Source organism: Littorina saxatilis, linkage group LG8 (genome assembly GCF_037325665.1).
Source record: "Littorina saxatilis isolate snail1 linkage group LG8, US_GU_Lsax_2.0, whole genome shotgun sequence".
NCBI lineage: Eukaryota > Metazoa > Mollusca > Gastropoda > Littorinimorpha > Littorinidae > Littorina > Littorina saxatilis.
This window is the reverse complement of record NC_090252.1, coordinates 69,493,469-69,516,175: the sequence shown is the minus strand read 5'-3', so window position 1 is coordinate 69,516,175 and position 22,707 is coordinate 69,493,469. Positions and strand designations below refer to the sequence as shown.

Sequence of the window (22,707 nt, the reverse complement as noted above, 5' to 3'; positions counted from 1 at the left end):
TCAGCCATACCACTCTGTGTTAAGGGTGTAGATTGTCTCGATTATAACAATGTCAGCCATATCACTCTGTGTTAAGGGTGTAGATTGTCTCGATGCTATAACAATGTCAGCCATATCACTCTGTGTTAAGGGTGTAGATTGTCTCGATGCTATAACAATGTCAGCCATACCACTCCGCTTAATAGTTCTAGTTTAGCGTCAACCTCCCCAAATCAAAGTCAGCGCAATACCTGGCAATAAAACGAACGCAGTTTTCCAAAGCATTTCCATTAACATGCTTCGGTGATGGATGTTTCGGTATGAAAAAGTTTGATATACTAATCTTCTTCTTCTTCTTCTTCTTCGTTCATGGGCTGAAACTCCCACGTTCAATCATAATTTTGCACGAGTGGGTTTTTACGTGTATGACCGTTTTTACCCCGCCATTCAGGCAGCCATACGCCGCTTTCGGGGGAAGATATACTATTGTTTTGACGATGGTTCTATCCCATGTAAACGCGTGGACAGACCAGGCGAGGCAAGGAGACCACTGAGACGTGGACAGACCAGGCGAGGCAAGGAGATCACTGAGACGTGGACAGACCAGGCGAGGCAAGGAGATCACTGAGACGTGGACAGACCAGGCGAGGCAAGGAGATCACTGAGACGTGGACAGACCAGGCGAGGCAAGGAGATCACTGAGACGTGGACAGACCAGGCGAGGCAAGGAGATCACTGAGACGTGGAGGATTGTGCCTTTATTTTCATTTGTTCATAGAGCTTCAAGGAGTAATATGCAAGTCGAATAATAATTAAACAAATAGCATGCAAATCACGCCTCCCAAGCCATTGATTTCTGCCCGTAAAGGAAGAAATGACTTTCTTTTCAGCTTTTTCTCTCCCCCTTTCTTTCTTTTTAATCTGCATTTGTTTTTGACATAAAAGGGCAAAGAGAATTTGGGAAAACTGGTTTACAATCAATGCAAATATTTTCTCACTTGATGAATATTGAGCCTCGTTTTGTCCCTGACGATTCTCAGACTTTATAGTCGCAATAATATTGCGTCGTTTGTGCACAGTGCTTTTGTGCGTCGCAGACAACCGTTTGTTGTTATACAGAAGACTTGTTTTTGCTACTCTCACAACCACCTGTGGCCCTCGCCGTGATTGTATTACAACTTGTATGTGTCTATACATACACACACACACACACACACACACACACACACACATACTTGTTTTCCCCTCGTTATTGTGACCATTGGCCGGCCCCATCGTTGTTTTGACAGTGCCTGCTGAAGTGACCGTTTGACCAATAGATAAGAAATTCCACATCAAGCTTATTTAAATTGGCCAAAAGTGAATGTGCATAATTACACTCACATACACTCAATATTTCAATAAACTGAAACACCGCCTGCATTGTGTTGACAAAGATGATACACACGATACACACTTGTGTGTGAACGTTGTTTTGACCGGGGTATACATGTTTTCCCCTCGTTATTGTGACCATTGGCCGGTCCCATCGTTGTTTTGACAGTGCCTGCTGAAGTGACCGTTTGACCAATAGATAAGAAATTCCACATCAAGCTTATTTAAATTGGCCAAAAGTGAATGTGCATAATTACACTCACATACACTCAATATTTCAATAAACTGAAACACCGCCTGCATTGTGTTGACAAAGATGATACACACGATACACACTTGTGTGTGAACGTTGTTTTGACCGGGGTATACATGTTTTCCCCTCGTTATTGTGACTATTGGCCAGTTCCATCGTTGTTTTGACAGTGCCTGCTGAAGTGACCGTTTGACCAATAGATAAGAAATTCCACATCAAGCTTATTTAAATTGGCCAAAAGTGAATGTGCATAATTACACTCACATGCACTCAATATTTCAATAAACTGAAACACCGCCTGCATTGTGTTGACAAAGATGATACACACTCGTGTGTGAACGTTGTTTTGACCGGGGTATACATGTTTTCCCCTCGTTATTGTGACTATTGGCCAGTTCCATCGTTGTTTTGACAGTGCCGGTTGAAATGACCGTTTGACCAATAGATAACAAAATTCCACATCAAGCTCATTTAAATTGGCCAAAAGTGAATGTGCATAATTACACTCACATACACTCAGTATTTCAATAAACTGAAACACCGCCTGCATTGTGTTGACAAAGATGATACACACGATACACACTCGTGTGTGAACGTTGTTTTGACCTGGGTATGCATTGTATTGACTTTCCGTGGTAGTGTGATATTGTATATATATGATATAAGGTAGTGTGCCTTTACATTTTAACTTGCTCCTTTCAAAACCTTCTATTGGCACTTAGACCAAAGAATCACAAAGCCTTTTTTTATGTGTACGAAACAGCTAAACAAAACGTGTAGCTTACTTTGCAGTGCATAATCATGAAGCTTTTTAAAATGAAGTTTAATTATCATATTTGAAGGTGGTGGATACTATAAGTGTTATCAGGGACCTATATTAGAATCAGTCTGTCAGTTACGTTTTTTTTTCCTTCTTGTAATGAAAGGTATTTTTATGATGGCGCTCAGTTCCCTTGCGTTTGTTCATCGACATTTTAAGATACCTTCACATTTGAAATTGCATTTTATTTTATTTACTTTGACTTCCATTCATTTAATGATGGGCTTGTTTAGCATAATTGCTTTTGTATACACATGCATTTTACAGTCTGTGTGTTCAGTTGTAGAAACAATTTCTCTTCTTGAGACAATAATAGCTTTTTGTTAACTTTCGGAGTAAGGATTTGAATGATTTTCCCTGTGGCGATTATGTCCATGCAATCTGCAATCCTGTGATCACACATCCACATACAAACACAATCAGTCAAATCATAACAATAAGCATGTTTTGCAAAATAACGTTTGGTAGTTTTTATTCCTTTTCAATGGCATGCAACAAAACGGTGACATTTGCTTTTTGCAGACATTTAAAAAGCAGTGAATTTATACTGTTACAGCTTACAACCAGGCTATAACAGTGATTGAATGTTGCCCCAGTTGACAAAGGAACAGGAAATAGAATGCATGTACAACTTCTCGTCTCAAACTAAAATAAAGAAGAAAAACAAATCTGAATATCTTGTTAAAGAGAACAGAGAAAAAAAGTGTATTTTGTACCTTCAAAACCTCTTAAACAGCGCTTACATTAGATTTAAGAATTCAGTGAACTTAACGTATAACAACGATTGAATAACTCTGCCCAACATGACAAAGAAAAAAAGACAGATTTATTTCTCTCAAACAAAACCTTCAAACCTGTTGAAAAATAGGCTATTGCCTCCACCATCATTGTTCTGACCGCGCATAATAAACTGAACTTTTGACCAATGTCCAACAAAATTCAAATTAAGCTAAATCAAACACACTCTAAATAAATAATTAAATATGAAACTGCTCATGATTAAAAATAATGAAAACACATAATGCACACCCGGTGTATAACATTGTTCTGAAAGGAACAATACACGGCTTTGACTTTCTTTAAACTTATAAGTGGGCCTAATGCGTTCATGATAATAATGCAATATAACACAGTAAGGTAGTCTCGAGTCATATGATTACATATTTGTAACATGGAAAATAAACCAATGTTAAAATACTGTGAGGCATGAGAATTGGCATATAGATATATATATATATATATATATATATATACAGATTATTTAAAACACTCCACTGAATAGTCCACACAATCAAAACAACTAGCAGCATCTTTAGTAAGGTCTATGCTTTTTCAATTGCAACAAATGAAAAATATACTTTTGTTTCTAACAGAAAGTAAGAAAACTGCCAATTTATCCTTTGTATTATAGCTTCCAACAAACGTATAGCGACGATTGAATAATTTTGCCCCAGGTGACAAAGAAACATACAATAAAACTATTTTCCAACTTCTTGTCTCTCAAACAAAATTGAAAAAGCAAATCTTCAAACATCCTGTTAAAATAGGCCATTTGCCTCCACCATCGTTGTTTTGACAGCACATGCTGAAGTGACCTTTTGACCGATGCCCATGAAATACCAAATTAAGCTGATCTAAAGAGCCAAAAGTAAATGTACCATAAATACACTTTATATACACTCAAAATCTTTCTTTATTCTTTATTTCTTTATTTGGTGTTTAACGTCGTTTTCAACCACGCAGGTTATATCGCGACGGGGAAAGGGGGGGAGAAGGGATAGAGCACTTAAAATCGAAATCAATCATTACATGTGAAACACCACTATCATTGTGTTGACATTGAAATGTCACACACGATGACCCAGTGTTTATGATACGTTATGATTGTTTTGACTTTCCTACTAGCGGACCGTATGGTAGTTTGTGGTCACGATAATAAATAATAATGATCACACGATGACCCAGTGTTTATGATACGTTATGATTGTTTTGACTTTCCTACTAGCGGACCTTATGGTAGTTTGTGGTCACGATAATAAATAATAATGATAATAAAGTTAAAACGGCTATGCCTACGATGCCTTCGGGCCTTGTTTTTGGCCGATTTGAGCGAAATTGCTGTTATATATTGTTCAGCCAACCTTAATTAGAGCAATCCTTACCCTTGTTATCCCAAAGAAGTACTGTACGCCCCCCGCGGGTTAGGGGGAAGAATTTACCCGATGCTCCCCAGCATGTCGTAAGAGGCGACTAACGGATTCTGTTTCTCTCTCAATAAAATGTCACACACGATGACAAAGTGCATATGACACTTTGATTGTTTTGACTTTCCTAATAGCGGACCTTATCTTTACTTTATTTGGTGTTTAACGTCGTTTTCAACCGTTCAACGTTATATCGCGACGGGGAAAGGGGGGGGGGGGGGGGGGGGGGATGATGGGATGATGGGATAGAGCCACTTGTTAATTGTTTCTTGTTCACAAAAGCACTACCAGAGCTGGACTCCAAGTTTAACATTGGCGAACGACAAGAAGAAGAAGACAAAAGCACTAATAAAAAAATTGCTCCAGGGGCTAGCAACGTAGTACAATATATGACCTTACTGGGAGAATGCAAGTTTCTAGTACAAAGGACTTAACATTTCTTACATACTGCTTGACTAAAATCTTTACAAACATTGACTATATTCTATACAAGAAACACTTAACAAGGGTAAAAGGAGAAACAGAATCCGTTAGTTGCCTCTTACGACATGCTGGGGAGCATCGGGTAAATTCTTCCCCCTAACCCGCGGGGGGGGGGGGGGGGGGGGGTAGCGGACCTTATGGTAGTCTGTGTTCATGATAATAAATAATGATAATACAGTTAAACAAGGGCAAAGCCACAAAGAATATGACTCACTTGCTTATATTTTGTTTTGTTTTGCTGATGTAATCACATGCATTTTATAAGTGTTCATAGGTTTCATAACCAAGACAAGTTTTTATCATGAAAGCTTCCATTATTTGAAAAGTTTTGAGTGTTCAATAGGTGGTCAGTTGTCAATACATATATAGCCTCGTTTTTGCTATGCAAATGAATTAAAAATAGCCAACTGCCTCCACCATCATTGTTTTGACCGCATATTAAACTGACCTTTGGATCAGTGCTAAGAAAGGTCACATCTAGCTTATTCAAAATGCCAAAAATGATTTGCATAAACACATACTAAATAAATCATTTAACATAAAACACAACCACCAGTGTGCTCATAGTCAAAATTAATAAAAACAAATAAAGATAAATGTGTAAATCATTGTCCAGTACAGCTCAAGACACAAACCTGCACTAGATATATATCCACTTAGTGGTAGTGATCAGCAACAACATTGGAAAGATGATCAGTAGCTGAAAAGCTGAACATTATTTAGTTTCGCTGATTTCTTTGCAAAGCAGTAATCCTGTTTCGTACATGTATAGTTCTTGACGTGTAGCCAGGTACGAATTATCAGAGTCTCTTCAGCCTGAAGGCACTTCTGGATATCCTCTTTTCTTGGCAGCACTTGCGTGGCGATATATTTTAACAAATGAGCCTCCACTGCCTTCACCTCCTCCTCCAACCACAGTCGACGTGGCTGGTTTGAACCTTTGTGGACACAGATATCACAAGACCTATTACCGGAGATACAAAGGTTAAATATGTTATCGGATTAAAACTTTATAAGGAACAATCATGCCAACTCAATATGAGCGCCGGGTAGTCTGGTGGTCTAGGCCGACAACTCGTGATCTCAGTGTCTCTATTTCGAATCTTGATTGGGCATGGACATTTATTTTCCCGAGTCAACATTTGTTCTGATTCGTGACACTAAAGCTAGTACACTAAAACTGTCACATTTTCACTGTCAATCTTAGTGCTGCTTACATTTTGGTTGTTCAATGTAAGTTAGATATAGTACCTCCTCTTTTTTCCAATTCCTGGGACTCCCGTCCCCGCCTCTAATACACGGAAGTGTATGTGGGCGTAATCCATCAATTACAAAAGATTTCAAATCTAAATTAAAACCGGAATTACAGACCCTGTACACATTCATTTTCAAAGCATGGGACAGAAGCCACGAATGGGCATGAGAAGTGGCAGGTCAGTTAGCCATTGCACTTGTTAACTGATCCACTTATTTATTCATTTTTAAATAATTATACAATTTACTGCTTAGTTTTGAATCAAGAAAACTGAGCGACAGCAGAAGGCCATTTTGATATGTTAAAGCACGTACGGATTTGAACTGCTCTTTGACAAAATGCCGCTCCTAGTTAGATTAACAGTTAACTCGTTATGAACACAGACCTGTTTACATCCTGCATTAAAACCAGTCATAAAAACACTCTCCAGAAGCTACCTTTTTTTTTTGTGGACCGGCTCGTTCATTTTATTTAAAGATTTTCTTTAAAGTTTTTCAATTCAAAGAACTGTGATCTTTGCTATATTGGAGAAAGATTAATGGAGATCACTTTTAGACTCAAAAAGACTTTCAAATTCCGGCAACAGCACAAGTCACTGACCGTAGCAAGAGATAATGTCGAAGCACAGACATACTGGTCAAATAAACTCGATGCGAAGCAGGCTCATGTTTTGCCAAACACAATTTGTTTGTTTCCATGTTCATTTGTGTACTGCATTTTGTAAATAAACTAATGCTGCGTCTAACCTCGGGACACGTTCGCTTGGTTCGCGGACGAACGACTGCAGTGACTCATGACTGACTAGCTTTGTTGTTGCACTGATCTCAATTCGATCACCAAAATGCAAGTGATTCGCTCTTCTTAGACTTCGCCAGACACTGCCACTTGACTTGATAGTTTTGCCGATATTCCTGTACAACTTGAGCTTTTTTGGTTGGCATTTTGTCCCCAGAGAGATCGGCCTTACGCTTACGACCCATGTCGATCGGACCGAATGCACAAAAACCACGCGTTGACCGACAAATACCTTGTTTTTGCACATGCGCAGACAAGGCTGTTCCGGTCGGCCTTGAGCTAAAAGGGTTTCCGGGAAATCAAAATCCCGGTGACTACTAGTACTACAATTTCGACTTTAAATTTTCACACACGGAAATGGTTCTCGTGACCGGAATTTCCGGTAGATTTCCGTAATACCGGAATTTAGACCCTAAATCCGTAATAATTCCGGGAGGGTAAACAGGTCTGTGAACATACTCTATGTTTCCTTCCAAGTGCTTTAGAGAAGGGTATTACCGTACTCAAAAACACAATAACTATACGCTCCTAGTTAGATTAACAGTTAACACGTTATGAACAGGCTCTATTTTTCCTTCCAAGTGCTTCAGAGAAGGATATTACCTTACTCAAAAACACAATAACTATCTAGTTTACTGGTTTTGTTCTACTTTAAAGGAATAACTTTTGTGTGGATTGAGTCAGCTCCTTAAAGCTCAGTTCACAAAGAGAAAGAAGAGGTATAAATACAATGATTATGTTTCCACTCACTGTTGCGCGTTGCCTTTGATTTGAGCTTCTTTGGTTTGGAATGGCTCCACTGTTCAGGTAGGTACTCATTGTCAGTTGAACCTTGGGGAAAAAAAAAGATGATAGATTTTCTCAGCTGGCTTATCTTTATTTCAAATCATTTGATAGATTATGCAAAATAGCAAAAAAAGAACAACAGCTAAAAGACATATGCTTTTAAATATCAATTTCGTTGTCAAATAACTAAACACAAGAGTTTCCACTATGGAATGCGGCCATTCAACAACTAGGTAATGGGCGCTTAGTTAATCGTCCGTACATGACGCCAGCATTTCTTTCTTTCTTTATTTGGTGTTTAACGTCGTTTTCAACCACGAAGGTTATATCGCGACGAGGGAAAGGGGGAGATGAGATAGGGGAAAGGGTGGAGATGGGAGGGAGCCACTTGTTAAGTGTTTCTTGTTCACAAAAGCACTAATCAAAAAATTGCTCCAGGGGCTTGCAACGTAGTACAATATATGACCTTACTGGGAGAATGCAAGTTTCCAGTACAAAGGACTAAACATTTCTTACATACTGCTTGACTAAAATCTTTACAAACATTGACTATATTCTATACAAGAACCACTTAACAAGGGTTAAAGGAGAAACAGAATCCGTTAGTCGCCTCATACGACATGCGGGGTGCAGAGAAATAAGGATGTGGAAAAGAAGACTTTTGGTAAGTGAAATAAAGGTGATGGATCCAGTCAGGTAGAAATAAGACAACAAGAAAAGAATTGGAAAACTGCAGGGAATAGTAGGGAGAGTTTTCTTGGAAGGAAATATAGGTGAAAGGACTGGTAAGGCAGAAATAAGACAAAAGAAGAGAAGAAACAGAACCGTTAGTCGCCTCTTACGACATGCTGGGTAGCATCGGGTAAATTCTTTCTAGTCCCAACCAATATGGGACTCCCCCTAACCCGCGGGGGGGTGACGCCAGCATGTTTCTAAATTAATTTATATGCAATAAAGCTTACTTTCGTTAGATGACGCTGAAGGAGAAGTGATCTGTGTGAATACACTGCATCTTGTGTTCATCATTGCCACACCAACAGGAGAGAATGTCCAGGAGGAAGGGGGCTCGCCTGGGGACATAATAAAATTATAATTAATTATTTATTGTATTAATTATGTTATGTTCAAAATAAATAAACGTGTGTTCGGTGTTATGAGTGTACAGGAATGAACTATTCTTCAAAGGTACAAATACATTTCAGATGTAAGACAATCAAAATGCATCAACGAATGCAGTTCTACCCCTCATCCTTAACCCCCACCCACCCCCCAACATTGACGCCGTAAAAAAACACCTCCGACAAGCGTGTTGGACACAAACAACTCTGTGAGTTAAATTCAAGCTGTTCCCACTCAAACACAGGAACCCCCTGACCTTCATCCATCTCCAGTCGCGCCCCCATGGAAAATTGGTTGACTAAGGAGAAAGATATATGGCCCAAAGTCAGAATAGGTGTCCATTTTTGTGACATACAAAATCAATTTTAAAAATGAACATTTTCTTTGTTTTGAAAATAGAGATGTATTTTAGAGCATAAATACGCAAGGAACAGCTATGATTTAAGAAAACTCATGTTTGATCACTTCACAGATTCAGGTTTAAAAGTTTGCAGGAGTTCATAACTTCACACCGTCACAAAATTTAGACTTGTTAAATCATTGTTGCTACATGTATTGGGTCTGTTTTAGACATCTGAGCAAATTGCTACAGCAAATTACTTTGCATTTCAAGCAAGTTAAACTTGTTTTGGCCACGCATGATGCAGATGTGAACTCCATTAATGGAAAGTTCATAACTTCACATAATTTACTTTTATTGGTATAATAAATTTAATCTATACAGGCAGGAAACAATTTGTTTTGTTTTTTAATCTGAAAAAGGTGAGCTGGAACATGAAGGTAATTTTTGAAGATGAAGTGTGGAGAAGATTTTTTGGTTATCTGTATTATTTATAGAAATTAATATTGTCACAATTTTTTCACAGCAAATATTGGCATAAGTTATCAATAAATCTACAATTTTGCTGTTTTTGTGCAAAATGTGCTTGAAAAGTACCATCAAAAGGATTTCAATACACCAAAATGTTTGTCTGACTCAAAGAGTTGGCAGAAACTGAAAGTATTTTTAGAATGTCCTAGGAGTTCATAACTTCACACCGTGACATCACAAACTATGGCTAATTCAAACCAAAGTAAGAAAGTGCATATGTCATCTTATTTTCTCTCCAGCTACTCTTTGTAATCAACATACAACTAAGTAATAAAAGTAAAACATTTGTGAAAACAAACGATAACAAAAATCATAAAATGTGAGCGTGCGCATAACTTCACAAGAATTTTTGTTATGTTGGTCTCTAGTACAGTTACTGTATAATATATTTGCAAAACAATGACAAACTGAGAACACAGAGTTATAGTATAGGCTAAAGCTGCACTTAGTTATATTACAAAATCAGATTTTAATTGCCAAAATAAAACAAATTGTTTGAAACTTGTGAAAGTTCATAACTTCACATCAATCACACATTTATACTAAAATAACTAACTAAAGTCTCTTGCAAATAATTCTAAACAACTTAATGATTTACTTAACCAAACTCAGTCATGAAAACTGTTACCGAAATCATTATTTAGTTAGTGTTTATGTCAGCTGACTGTGTGTTCATAACTTCACATCATTTATTTAACTGAAAAGCTACGTACTAAAATCTGCTGGTAAATTAAAATAAAAATGACATCAAACTGTAACAGCCTACTCTGGAGAAGAGCAGCACATCATTTGAGGTAGTGATTTAGTGTAGTAAATTAATTATTGTGTATAAATCATACTCATGGCATGTGTTCATAACTTCACACCGTGGGGCTGAGGGTCAGTTGATGTGAAGTTATGTACACCGTGCAGTCAACCCAGATTCATGCTGGAATTATCAAAATGTAATTTTGAGGGTTGATATTCAGAAAACTTCTTACAAAATGTCCAGATAAAGTCAAATGTACTCTTTTGCTATTAACAAGGCATTATTTTAAACACGCCCTTGAAAAATGAGCTTGAGTTATGTGAAGTTATGAACTTCATGACAAAACGGCTAAGTACTTCAGAAAGAAACAGTCAGCAGCCAGTAGATTCTTTTTGTGATGAAAATCATGGTACAGTGTAATTTGGAAACTGAAAATAGTCATTTTACATATATTTTGGGTTTTGACATGAGTTAGTAACTCTCACATAAAAATAGTGCGCAAGACACAGAGAAAATGGCTAACTAAAGCATACTGCTTGACTTTGGTGACAAAAATTGCTTAGTATCTAAATCTAATGTACTTTTATATGCAAAATTGCTGTTCCACTACAACCTTAACTTTCATGGCTAGCATTTAAGGACAAAAAACACTCTCAGTGGAGATAGTAGGAAAGTTCATAACTTTCTCACAAGAATTTTTTATTTCTCAATTACTCAAACACCAATGAATGAACTTGATGCAAACTTTCAGTGTGACTGCTGCTAGTGGATCCAAATGCATTACAAAGCTAGGTGTTCCCCAACCAGTCAATTTACTCTTTTTATAAGGCAAAAGGTTGGAAAGTTCATAACTCTTTTTTCACAAGAAAATCTGCACGTAAACTTCAAACTACTTTTGAACATGCAAAAACAAGTCAAACAACCCTTTTTATGTTTTATACCTCTGCAAAACATACTGTAAAATACTTTTTTACAAACTATATCAGGTTTCAATCTTTAATTATTATTTAGAGCTGATCAGTGAACAAAAATGAAGTCTTACGGAAATAGTTATGAACTTTCTGTGAAATTTTGTCTCCCCATTTTCTGCAGGCTCACTGACAAAATTCAAAAACTTTGCTTTGTCAAAGGTACATTTGAGTTTTACTGGCTCAGTGAAAAGTCATTCATGACATTCTGTCCCATAAATATGACAGAGTAGACCATGTTTCAATATGCTGTAAGGTCATGTCACAAAAAATGGCCAAAATGTAGTGCTGCTGACTTCAGATAATGGCGACATTTTCATTAAAAACAACAACTGAGCACACAATGTTTCTCTAGGTGTGTACTTCATACTTTTTTTTACAAGTCTCATTAATCTTTACAAGGATTTTATTTTTCTTTGATGTACAAATCAGGTTAGAGCCAAGGTTGCACAGCTATTTCAGCTGTGGACACCATTTCAGACTTAAGGCCATATACTGAACTGTTTGAGCATGCACTGCTGTCAGCAGCACACCGTTGAAACTTCCTTTGGATTTCTGGTGCTTCCTCATCATCAGCAGAATCTGACAAATACAAAAACATGAATAACCCTTGTGATATTACCTCATTTTTTGTTTGTTTGTTTGCTTAACGCCCAGCCGACCATGAAGGGCCATATCAGGGCGGTGCTGCTTTGACATATAACGTGCGCCACACACAAGACAGAAGTCGCAGCACAGGCTTCATGTCTCACCCAGTCACATTATTCTGACACCGGACCAACCAGTCCTAGCACTAACCCCATAATGCCAGACGCCAGGCGGAGCAGCCACTAGATTGCCAATTTTAAAGTCTTAGGTATGACCCGGCCGGGGTTCGAACCCACAACCTCCCGATCAAGGGGCGGACGCCTTACCACTAGGCCAACCGTGCCGGTCATATTACCTCATGCCAGGGTGACAAGTTTACACTAAATAAGTAAATGTATTCACTTTTACATGGAATGGCAGCTACAAATAAGAAATTAAATCTACTATGTTACTTTGTGGGAGTGAGGAGGGGGGGGGGGGGGGGAGAGAGAAAGAAAAGTCATGTTTGCAACTACAAACTTAAGAGACTTTCAGACACTGAACAGCGACATCGCCATTCAAATATGTCCTGTCCCCACTCCAACACCATGTAGATGGGATGGATTCAGCCCATATTGTCACTTACTGTCACCTACTGCAGTGGAGCGCTGCGGACTTAAATTAAGGGCCCCTCCTGTTTTTGAACACCAGGAGCTATCTAGTTTGCTGTTAGGTAGGCACCGGCTCATCTTTCCTGCTTCCTTACTTTCTTTTACTATCAACATTCTGTTCACAGTTGTTATTTCTGCCAAAGTGACCAATCGCATTTGTTTTTATCCGAAACTGGGAGTGCTTGCAGTACTGTAGTTGATAGCATGCGTACACAGAAGAAGAAGACTTACTGTCAGGTGCAGCTGTAGCAGGACAAGGTTGATGCATAGGCGGAGAGGGCTGGTTATGTGGCGGTGCCAAAGAGTCTTTTGTTGCGAACCTTCCTGATGCAGATCGTTCTGGAATAGGGCTGTGACCCTTTTCAACAAATTCTGTAAATAATAGTTACAATATGATAGAATAGATAAAATCCTAGATCGCAAGTACAAAAGTTTATGTAGTAAGTACCGTAGTATTAATGTTTGCTTTATTGTGTAATGCAAATTAATGTTTGCACAATATATCACATTGTAGTGTGCATTGAAGTATGAACGTTCTCAATTTAGATTTAAAACAAATACACTTAGTGTACACTACATTGGGGTGTGCACGTAAAAGATCCCACGATTGACAAAAGGGTCTTTCCTGGCAAAATTGTATAGGCATAGATAAAAATGTCCACCAAAATACCCGTGTGACTTGGAATAATAGGCCGTGAAAAGTAGGATATGCGCCGAAATGGCTGCGATCTGCTGGCCGATGTGAATGCGTGATGTATTGTGTAAAAAAATTCCATCTCACACGGCATAAATAAATCCCTGCGCCTTGAATAAAAATTGAAAAGAAAAAAAATCCCTGCGCTTAGAACTGTACCCACGGAATACGCGCGATATAAGCCTCATATTGATTGATTGAAATAAAATTGTATTGGTGGTTCAATGTCACTAGCCACAACAAAGGCGATACCAGAGAGAGGGAGACCGGGATTCAAACCTGTGACTATGAGAGTCAGAGGAACTATATGTAGTCCACGCTGTGTACCGAATGAGCCATCCCAGCCCCCCAATTTAGAAGAAGAAGAAGAGGCAGAAGAAGCAGAAGGAGAAGAAGATGAATTTAAGAATACAAAAAAAAGGTTATTACAATACTAGATTTAGAGATAGTTTAGCTGTGTTCATTTTGTGCAAAAAGAGCAAAGGAATTCATGTTTGTTTGTTTATTTGTTGCTTAACGTCCAGCCGACTACGCAGAGCCATATCAGGACGAGGAAGGGGGGGATGAAGGGGGCCACTTGTCAAGCGATTCCTGTTTACAAATGCACTAACCCATTACTTGTGTCCCAGCAGGCTTTAGTAAAACTAAATTAATACCTACTGGAAGATTACCAGTTTCCAGTATGTTAAAATAGGCTTAACCTATCTACTGCTGGACTTACATCAGAACACTAACAGATTAAACTATACATGAATCGCGAGACAAGCGGCAAGAGAAGAGATTTTTGGAAAAAATACAGGTGAATGAGCAAGAAGGCAGAAAAAAGAAAAGAATTCATGAAGAAAAAGAGAGCATGACAGGAAAGAGGAACCAAAAATCTACCTAACAGCAAACTAGAAAGCTCCTGCGGTTCCAAAAACAGGAGGGGCCTTTAATTTCATAACCGCAGTGCCCCACTGCGGGAAAAGGAATTCATGTTCAAAATGTCACACATACCTGCCTCCTCATCCGAGGTGATGGCTTCATCTTCAGCCACTTCCATCTCATCCAGGGTGCAGCGCTGGTGGTCTTGCAGCTTCCCCTTTTCAAGGGCAAGGAGTAATTTGCTGACTTTGGCCAACTGCATCATGTCTGATGGGAGGCGGTAGTACTCGCGGTGTCCCATAAACTGAGCAAGGGCATCCAGCTCGTTGTCCTTCAAACTGACTATCTGGGACAGAGTAGCAACCTGCTTTCGAAGTGAAGTAGATGTGATGAACTGTGGCTCTGCCAACTGCGCTGATGTCACAAACTTTCGAAGCGTGTCAGATCCCCGAATGTGCCCCTCCGACTGAAAGAATGAGCAAGAAAACACAAATTTGTTGGAGCCGCTGACACCAGCATCATCCCTTTTTTGCACAAGCAGTTCCACAGCTGCTTTCACCTGTGCAGTCATGAGAATTGGGACAATTCGGCCACGTTTTCCGATTATCTCAATCCTGGTCAGCTTGTTACATAGGATTTTTTCAAATGTGCTAAGTGATTTGAAGACATCTTTCACACAGTCACAGCACCGTCGGAGGATGCCATTTTGGATGCGTCGTAAGCGAGACTGAGCTTCGACAACATTATTATGCAGTCCGCCGATACCGACAAATAGCCTACCTGGAAGCTTTCGTGGGCACAGAAAATGAGCCAGAGGACTTCGCTGATACTGCCTGGCGCACTTCAGTTCCTGCCATCATTCAGAATTGCCAAATCGAACAATCAAAAAGAGTACGACTGAGGAAGTAACTGGGACATTCTTCGCTGTTCCTTCCAACTGGCAACTCAACTGAACTTGTTAGCCTTTGTTGGTGATCTGTTTCGACCGTATATTTTTGTTCTTTTTTCATTATAAATGCCTTATTTTGTCTGAGAAAAAGAACCAGTTGCTGAAAAAGAATGCACAACTCTGATGCATGTTTTTCAGAGGCAAAAGAACATAGACTGCAGATAGCAAACATATTTCATTGCCTTGGTCATCACAGGAAACTCACAAGTAATGCAGGTCAAACATTTAACAAATCAAATCGCAAAAACAAAATATCTTCAGACAGGGCAACAAATAATCTACTCTATAAAAACTCACCATTTGGGAGTCAACTGAGTGATGGCTGCTTATAGAGTCCTCTGTCACAAGCGCCTGTGGTTCGAAGCTGCAGTCAACTGTAGGAAAGACAGACAGAAAGCGCCTGTGGTTGCATGATGCTTGGGACTTAACCTGTTTTTGAGCTTCATATTTCCCCTTTACGTTGGTTTACAGTTAGAACAGTCTAGTTAACTGTTTTCATATTTGTGTATAATAAATTTGATATGGGAGATTTTACTTCATTCGTACTGAAGCTTGCGTAGAGTCCAGCTAGATCAGCTGTAAGTCCTATTTCATAGACTGGACTGGAGAAAGGCATTATGGTTTGTCTATACATGCGACTCAGTTGCAGTCGCCCTCTTGTTCCTGAATCAAGCTGAAGCCAAATACTGGTTGAACGTCCGTATATATATGTATCGTCTATCGTCAGACTACATCGTCTGTCTTCCGTCTATCTTCCATCTACCGTCTGTCTTCCGTCTATTGTATGTCTTCCGTCTGTCTTCCATCTATTGTCTGTCTTCCGTCTATTGTCTGTCTTCCATCTATTGTCTGTCTTCTGTCTATTGTCTGTCTTCCGTCTATCTTCTATCTATCGTCTGTCTTCCATCTATCGTCTGTCTTCCGTCTATTGTCTGTCTTCCGTCTATCTTCCGTCTATTGTCTGTCTTCCATCTATCGTCTGTCTTCCGTCTATCGTCTGTCTTCCGTCTATTGTCTGTCTTCGATCTACCATCTGTCTTCCAACTATTGTCTGTCTTCCATCTATCTTCTGTCTATTGTCTGTCTTCCGTCTATTGTCTGTCTTCCGTCTATCATCAGACTACATCCCAAGAATTCAGCATTTTCTCTAGTGGGTCCTCTATTTTCTCTGTTAACTGTGGGTCAGTCCATTCATCAGATTGGGATCTGCATATATATGAGCGTTGCATAGGCAAAGGCAATATTGCCGATTCATTACAAAGCACTGGAAAGACCGTCTGCTAGACTGCAGCTACTAGTTTTGCAAGGTGTGTTGCAGGAATTGAATTTTTACCAGGGATGTATTTCATAGACGGCAAGAATTTAGTTTTTGTACAAACTATATCGTCTGTCGACCAGTAACAGAAGCAAACCTGACCAGGTATGTGCATGCAAGCACTTAATTCATCCACGGTGATGAAACAGGAAGCATGCTTTATTGTTGTAAATATATATATAGGATATTGAGCAGCTTCCGTTGACATATATGGCCTTATGACCGAAATAGGTCCATGTACATGTGAGACTATCAAATCATAACCCTGAATTCTCCAATGTGTATCAGAATAGCAATTTAACTACATATCTTAGTCATAACTAAACTGTGTTAACTGTAGTGTGATCACCCCTCCAGAAGTATTGCATAACAGTTAGTTAGTCAGGGGTTCCACTGGGTTTTTGCTTTTTGCGTTTGCATACACAACATGACTGAAAAAATGCGTATGAGCCGGGGAAAACGCGTACCATTACAAACTTAATTGGGGGAAAAAACGCGAAGGAGAAGTGTGTTTTTCTCACTACGATTGAGAAGACATGCAGTGTTGGCGTTAACCGGTAATTACCGGTATTTTACCGGTTGAAACGAAAAAATCCCGGAACAAAATTGGCTGCCGTTGATTTTTAGAACTACCGGTCTTTTTTCGCTGGCAAAACTATAAAACCAGTACTCTGAGCTGGATTCTAACTGGTTCCAATGACCAGCCTACCGTTTTTTTCTGGACTGTTTGCTTCATAAAAGTTTGCGTACCGGTTTGAAAAAAGTACTAGCGCCATCACTGGACATGATGATGATAGGTAACTAAAAGAAGTCCCTTCATCAGATTCTGTTCTTTCACTTTCCGACGACAGATCGGTCTGTTTGCGTTTTGCAGTGGCTCTGTACAGGTAATAGGCCTCTAAGCGAGGAACTGAACTATTTGCATGGCGCTAAATGGAAGATATTTCAGCCTGAAAAACAATCACTGTGGGTCAGTCCGATGTAATCAGAGTAGACCCGGACACCCCTGGCCTGTAAACTGAATCGGCAGTGCACCAAACTAATGGCATGTGTGATAAGGCAGACCATTGTTTTGCTGAACACAGCAGGATCAATTATTTATTCTGTGACTCATGACCCCCCCCCCCCCCCCCCCCCAAAGAAATGTAATGCAATCTTCCTCTTCGGTAGAGCTGGTCATTCATAAGGCTATCGCCGGTGGCAGTGACCTAAGGAATAAAGATTCAATTCGGTAGAGCACTGGTACTATGGCCTCTGGCGATAAGTACACGAGTGTTAACAGTGATGAACAAGGCGGGTGGGGAGAATCAGAGGTGGGAGTTCAGGTGCTCTCTTCGTGGCTATTTAGTGTTTTGAGTGCAATTGTAATTTTGCGTGACAAAATGCAACATGTCGGTGAAAATGTGTACGGAGGCTGAAAACTGCGTATACTTTTGTGTGTGCAATAAGTGGAACCCCTGAGTTAGTTCCTTACTTTCTGGTTAAATCTTGCCTTTCAACAAAATAAAAATGGGATTACATTGTACCTGGATGATTGCTGGTGTCATCTGGCAATGGTATGGCAGGTAGACTCTTAGCCAGTGCAGCCTGCACCATTCTTTGGCCGTATGAGAAATGTGGGAAGTACTCCCTTGTTTTAAATCTCTGGCCTCGGCCTCCTGGTTCCACTAGTGACATAATAGAACATTTTATTAGTAAATTTTCATTTGATTAATAATATCATCCTACATGTATACGTGAGAGAGACACTCGTGAGATAATAATCGTTCAAATCACACGTGTGTATATCATGTAAATGAGGTCATGTCAAGCAAGTCTGGCAGGGACCTGTTTTTCCACTGCTTATGATGCCAAAGTCACCGAGACAAACGTCATTATAGAAGAAAAAAGATTGCGCTCGCTAATTACCTTCGATGAATTTTTAGAACTAACACGTCAAGCCACACTTTCAGAGTGACGTTTCTTTGCTTTGACGTAATAGATTGCACGAGGCTTTAGAAGAGATCGAGGTTCCAAAACAAGCGTCTTCAATTTAGCTGCCTCGACTGCAGGACATTTTCAGTAAAATACACGTAAGTACAGTATGTAGGATAAACAGAATACTACATGGCTTGCTGTTTTGTACCAGATTTACACTCGTTGCTTTTTAAAATAGTGAATAGCTCGCTTTCGCTCGCAGTTCAATATTTAAAAAAACAACTCATGAAAATCTGGTACGACACAGCAAGCCATACATAGTATTCTCTATTTATACTTCCCTAACTCACATAAAAGCATGTGTACATTTTTAATTGAGAAGCATTGTCATTCAGGTGTGTCTGATCCAAAGGAGTTGGACTTGGAGTATGATGAGAATGCATTATGTCTTACCACTGACGAGTCTCTGTCAGATGATGAATTGTATGATGCCGAAGAAGGCAGTGAGTTTTCTGACACTGTGACAGTGACATTGCGTCAAAGATGGTAGTGGTCGAGGGGGACCATGGGTTGAATGTCGAGGAGAGAAAAGAAAAAGAGAGCCTATACACTGTTCAATTAGCGGCTATGCTAATTATTTTGTCTGTAATGAACTTAAGTTGATGAGTTTGGAGGAGATACAAAGTACCCGAGCTACTGTAACCGGACTGCCTGGTCTCTGGGAAGAGACAGGGATAAACCATGCACGGAAAAAGTACATCATAGGTTTGAGGGGAAGCAGTAATGTCGTGGACAGGAGAAGAAAACAGAACAAAAAGAGGATGAAGAGAAAAAAAGAGGAACAAAAACGTGTGCGTGTGTATGGGTAAAGTAAAACACAAACAGTAGTTGGTTTTTTTTCAACAGACGGATTTCGTCCCCAGAACGGAAGAATGGCTCCAATACATGATAAGTCCAAAGTCAGTCCAGCTTCGCCCGGTCAAATAACTCTTCACGTCCTGAACACATTTCCCTATTGCTAAGCCTCAGTACCGTAAGGATTTGATGAAAATGACCAGAAAGTGGGTATCTGTGTGTGTCAGACATGACATTTATGGGTTTTATGTTATAAAACATGTATGTAAAGTATACACGTATAATACATGTATGTATTATCATTATGAGTAGTTAATTAATGAAGAAATCATACTGTCATTATGGGGGCGAGGACGCCCCCATTCTATACGGATAGTTTAGAGGTTGACCATGGGCAGCGCCATTTTGTTGTGAAATACGTCATCAGTTTGTGTACACAGGAAGTTGTGACATCCGTCACCCTATGGGAGGGGTGACGTCAAAATTGTTCATCTGTAGAAAGTTGTGAAATCCGTCACCCTATGGGAGGGGTGACGTCAAAATTGGTCATCACAGAGTTTGTGTAACACAGGAAGTTGTGAAATACGTCACCCTATGGGAGGGGTGACGTCAAAATTGTTCAACAAAAACATGATATGTCGCATTGTGCAGGGTCAACTGCAACAAACTCAAACCGAGCCATTCATACCTAGCTGTATTTGAGTGACTTATATACCCGACATTTTTATTTCTTATTTTTAGCACAGGTGTAGGAAAAATCATGAACCAAAATGTTATTTATTTTCTAATTTAACATTTTTTTTACAAATATGACCATGGTCTTTTAAACATACAGTGACATTAAACATTGTTATGTTAAAAAAAAGAAAAAAGAAAAAAAGCTTTTGTGCACAAATCAGAAAATACATTGTACATTTTACCTACAGGCCAAACCGTGAGTGTCTGTGGCAAAGCCCGACCCAGGAAATTGCACTGATTTTATATTTAGATTAGAGGGAAATTGTCAAGAACAGGCGCTTGCATTTGGATGTGTCCAATGATAGTAGGTTTGGTTGTGATCAATCACAATAATGTAGGAATAAAAATGTATGACAGTTTAGTATGATGACATGTAATTCACATATGCTGAAATATGATATTATACATCATGTAATATTATTATGGCTGTTGCCATGACCATGAAACCCAACAAAGGTTTAATGTAATGTAATTCAAAATACCAAAACCGAGCACCTATTAATCTCGTCTTTGCGCGTGAAGATTGAGGCCGTCTGCCAGTAGCGGTTAGGTCATACAGTGGAACCCCTCTCTAGCGACCTTTAAAATGTTGACAAAAATCGGTCCTTGTGGAGGGGGGTCCTTACAGAGGGAGGGGGGCGGAGTCAGGGGGCCACAAAGACAGTCAGATTTAAAAAAAAAAAGAAAACAGAGAAGTTTGAGTTGCTGACGACCGTTCTCTCTGAAAGCAAACTGCTTCGATTTCATGTTTGTCCTTGGTGTCCACCAGTTCTGGTGCATGTACTACCCTGGCCAAGTTTCCTCTCAAGACATCAAAGAGACCGCCCCAGTATACTCTACAGCCTCTGGGCGAACCACCTCTCATAGCTAAAACTGGGTCAATGACCCCTGGGAAGAAGGTCAGTGTCTATAAAATTTTACTCCTAGGCTTGCGGCCAGGGGGGGGGGGGGGGGAGTATACCGGTACCATTTGAGAATCAGACCAAATGAGAATTGAACCATTTGAGAACATCCTTTTTTTTCAATCACTACATCGAAGGCCTGCGGCCCGGGGTTCACATGGGTTGGTTTGTTTGTTTGTTTCAAACCCACACCCATATACACACATTTCCCATTTAAACCATTTGTCGGCCCCCTGTCGATATTTATCGACTAAGTTCCTTGTTTTAATTTGTAACTAGTATGCATTAAATTGACAGAAGAAGACTCATCGTGTAAAAAGCAGAATTAATGATTCGCATGCCTGTTGGACCATGATTATGGGGGAGCCGAGTCTCCACTCACTCACGTGCAACAGGTGAAAAGCATGAACATATTTGACGATGCACAGAGCAGAGAGCGACGTGATCGAGTAACCGGACTTTACGGCCACGCCAGGAAGTCGCCGCGTCGGCTGGGTGATGGTGGAACAAAGAGATGAAACTTTCTTTCTTTATTTGGTGTTTAACGTCGTTTTCAACCACGAAGGTTATATCGCGACGGGGGAGATGAAACTAAACTACATTAAGCTTACAATTTCAATGTCAAGCGATTGTCTGCTTCGAGTCCCAGCACTTGTTCTGCCCCTAATTCGTCGATAATATCCCCAAATTTGTCTTTACTGACTGTATCAGCATCACCAGAGATGGTCCCAAAATCTCCGTGAAAAAAAAATCAATACAAATCCATTGCAAACTACCAAAACGTTCACCAAACGAACGAACCGCGGAGCAGCTATGTGCTTGTTTACAAAGGAAGTGACCTAAATGTGGTTTTCAAGCACAGAGAGCGCTTCCGTCCTGTGAGGTCATTCCTAAGTATAGTAACAAAGTCGTGCGGTACAGGACGTGAAGAGTTTTTAATTAAATAAATCGAATTAAAAAAAAAATATAGTCGCACCGTGACTGACTTATTCGGTCTCCCTAATTCAACAGCTACTAGGCCTAAGGCGAGATTGAAATTTGAACATTGGAGCTAGATCTCAACCCGCCTCAGGCTCCTACACATAAATTCAGCAAACAAGCACAGACTGACACAAACAAAACATAGTTATATAAATACTGATAAAATCAGTGCTATTCGATCGCTTGTACGCACAGCTAATCTCAGAATCTTTCGGAAGTTAAAAAACCAACATGCATCGTGCCTTCTCAGTATAAGAGTATTTAGATCTGTGCACCACTCACCATAATTTGTTTTAATGTATAAGACTCTTGCATAGTAACCTGTACCAACAACTTGATAAGCCATTGATAATTAATGACTGATCAAGTTCTTGTTAATGTCACTGTCACTGGATTGTGAGCTCTAAATTCCAAAAAACGAGGTTAGCCATTTTGGAATGTCAGAGCCATGTGGCAACAGACCTGAAAGATAAAGTTGAAGGCGCGTCACTATTTCAAAAACAACTCAGTCAACTGTCTTTTCGTCTAAAATGGACAACAAAGTACTATAAATATAATACACACCTGTGTCTGTGGTAATGTAGCGGCTGCGGCGTTCA

At 39.6% G+C, this 22,707-nt stretch overlaps 1 protein-coding gene across 4 annotated transcripts in view; it reads right to left on the bottom strand.

The window, feature by feature from the left end:
* Positions 1-2,881: 2,881 nt before the first annotated feature.
* LOC138974269 (uncharacterized) overlaps positions 2,882-22,707 on the bottom strand; it is a 20,194-nt gene continuing 368 nt past the window's right edge. The window contains exons 1-9 of one of the 4 annotated variants that reach the window (XM_070346989.1): positions 22,673-22,707; positions 18,242-18,382; positions 15,698-15,774; positions 14,584-14,917; positions 13,125-13,265; positions 12,157-12,237; positions 8,912-9,019; positions 7,914-7,994; positions 2,882-6,051 (exon numbers count right to left, since the gene is read on the bottom strand). The exon at positions 22,673-22,707 is cut by the window's right edge and continues 367 nt beyond it. In XM_070346989.1, the coding sequence (XP_070203090.1) occupies positions 5,807-6,051; positions 7,914-7,994; positions 8,912-9,019; positions 12,157-12,237; positions 13,125-13,265; positions 14,584-14,917; positions 15,698-15,774; positions 18,242-18,382; positions 22,673-22,707 (1,243 nt within the window). In that variant the 3' untranslated portion in view covers positions 2,882-5,806. The other 3 variants (XM_070346991.1, XM_070346992.1, XM_070346990.1) reach the window with 3 other exon arrangements.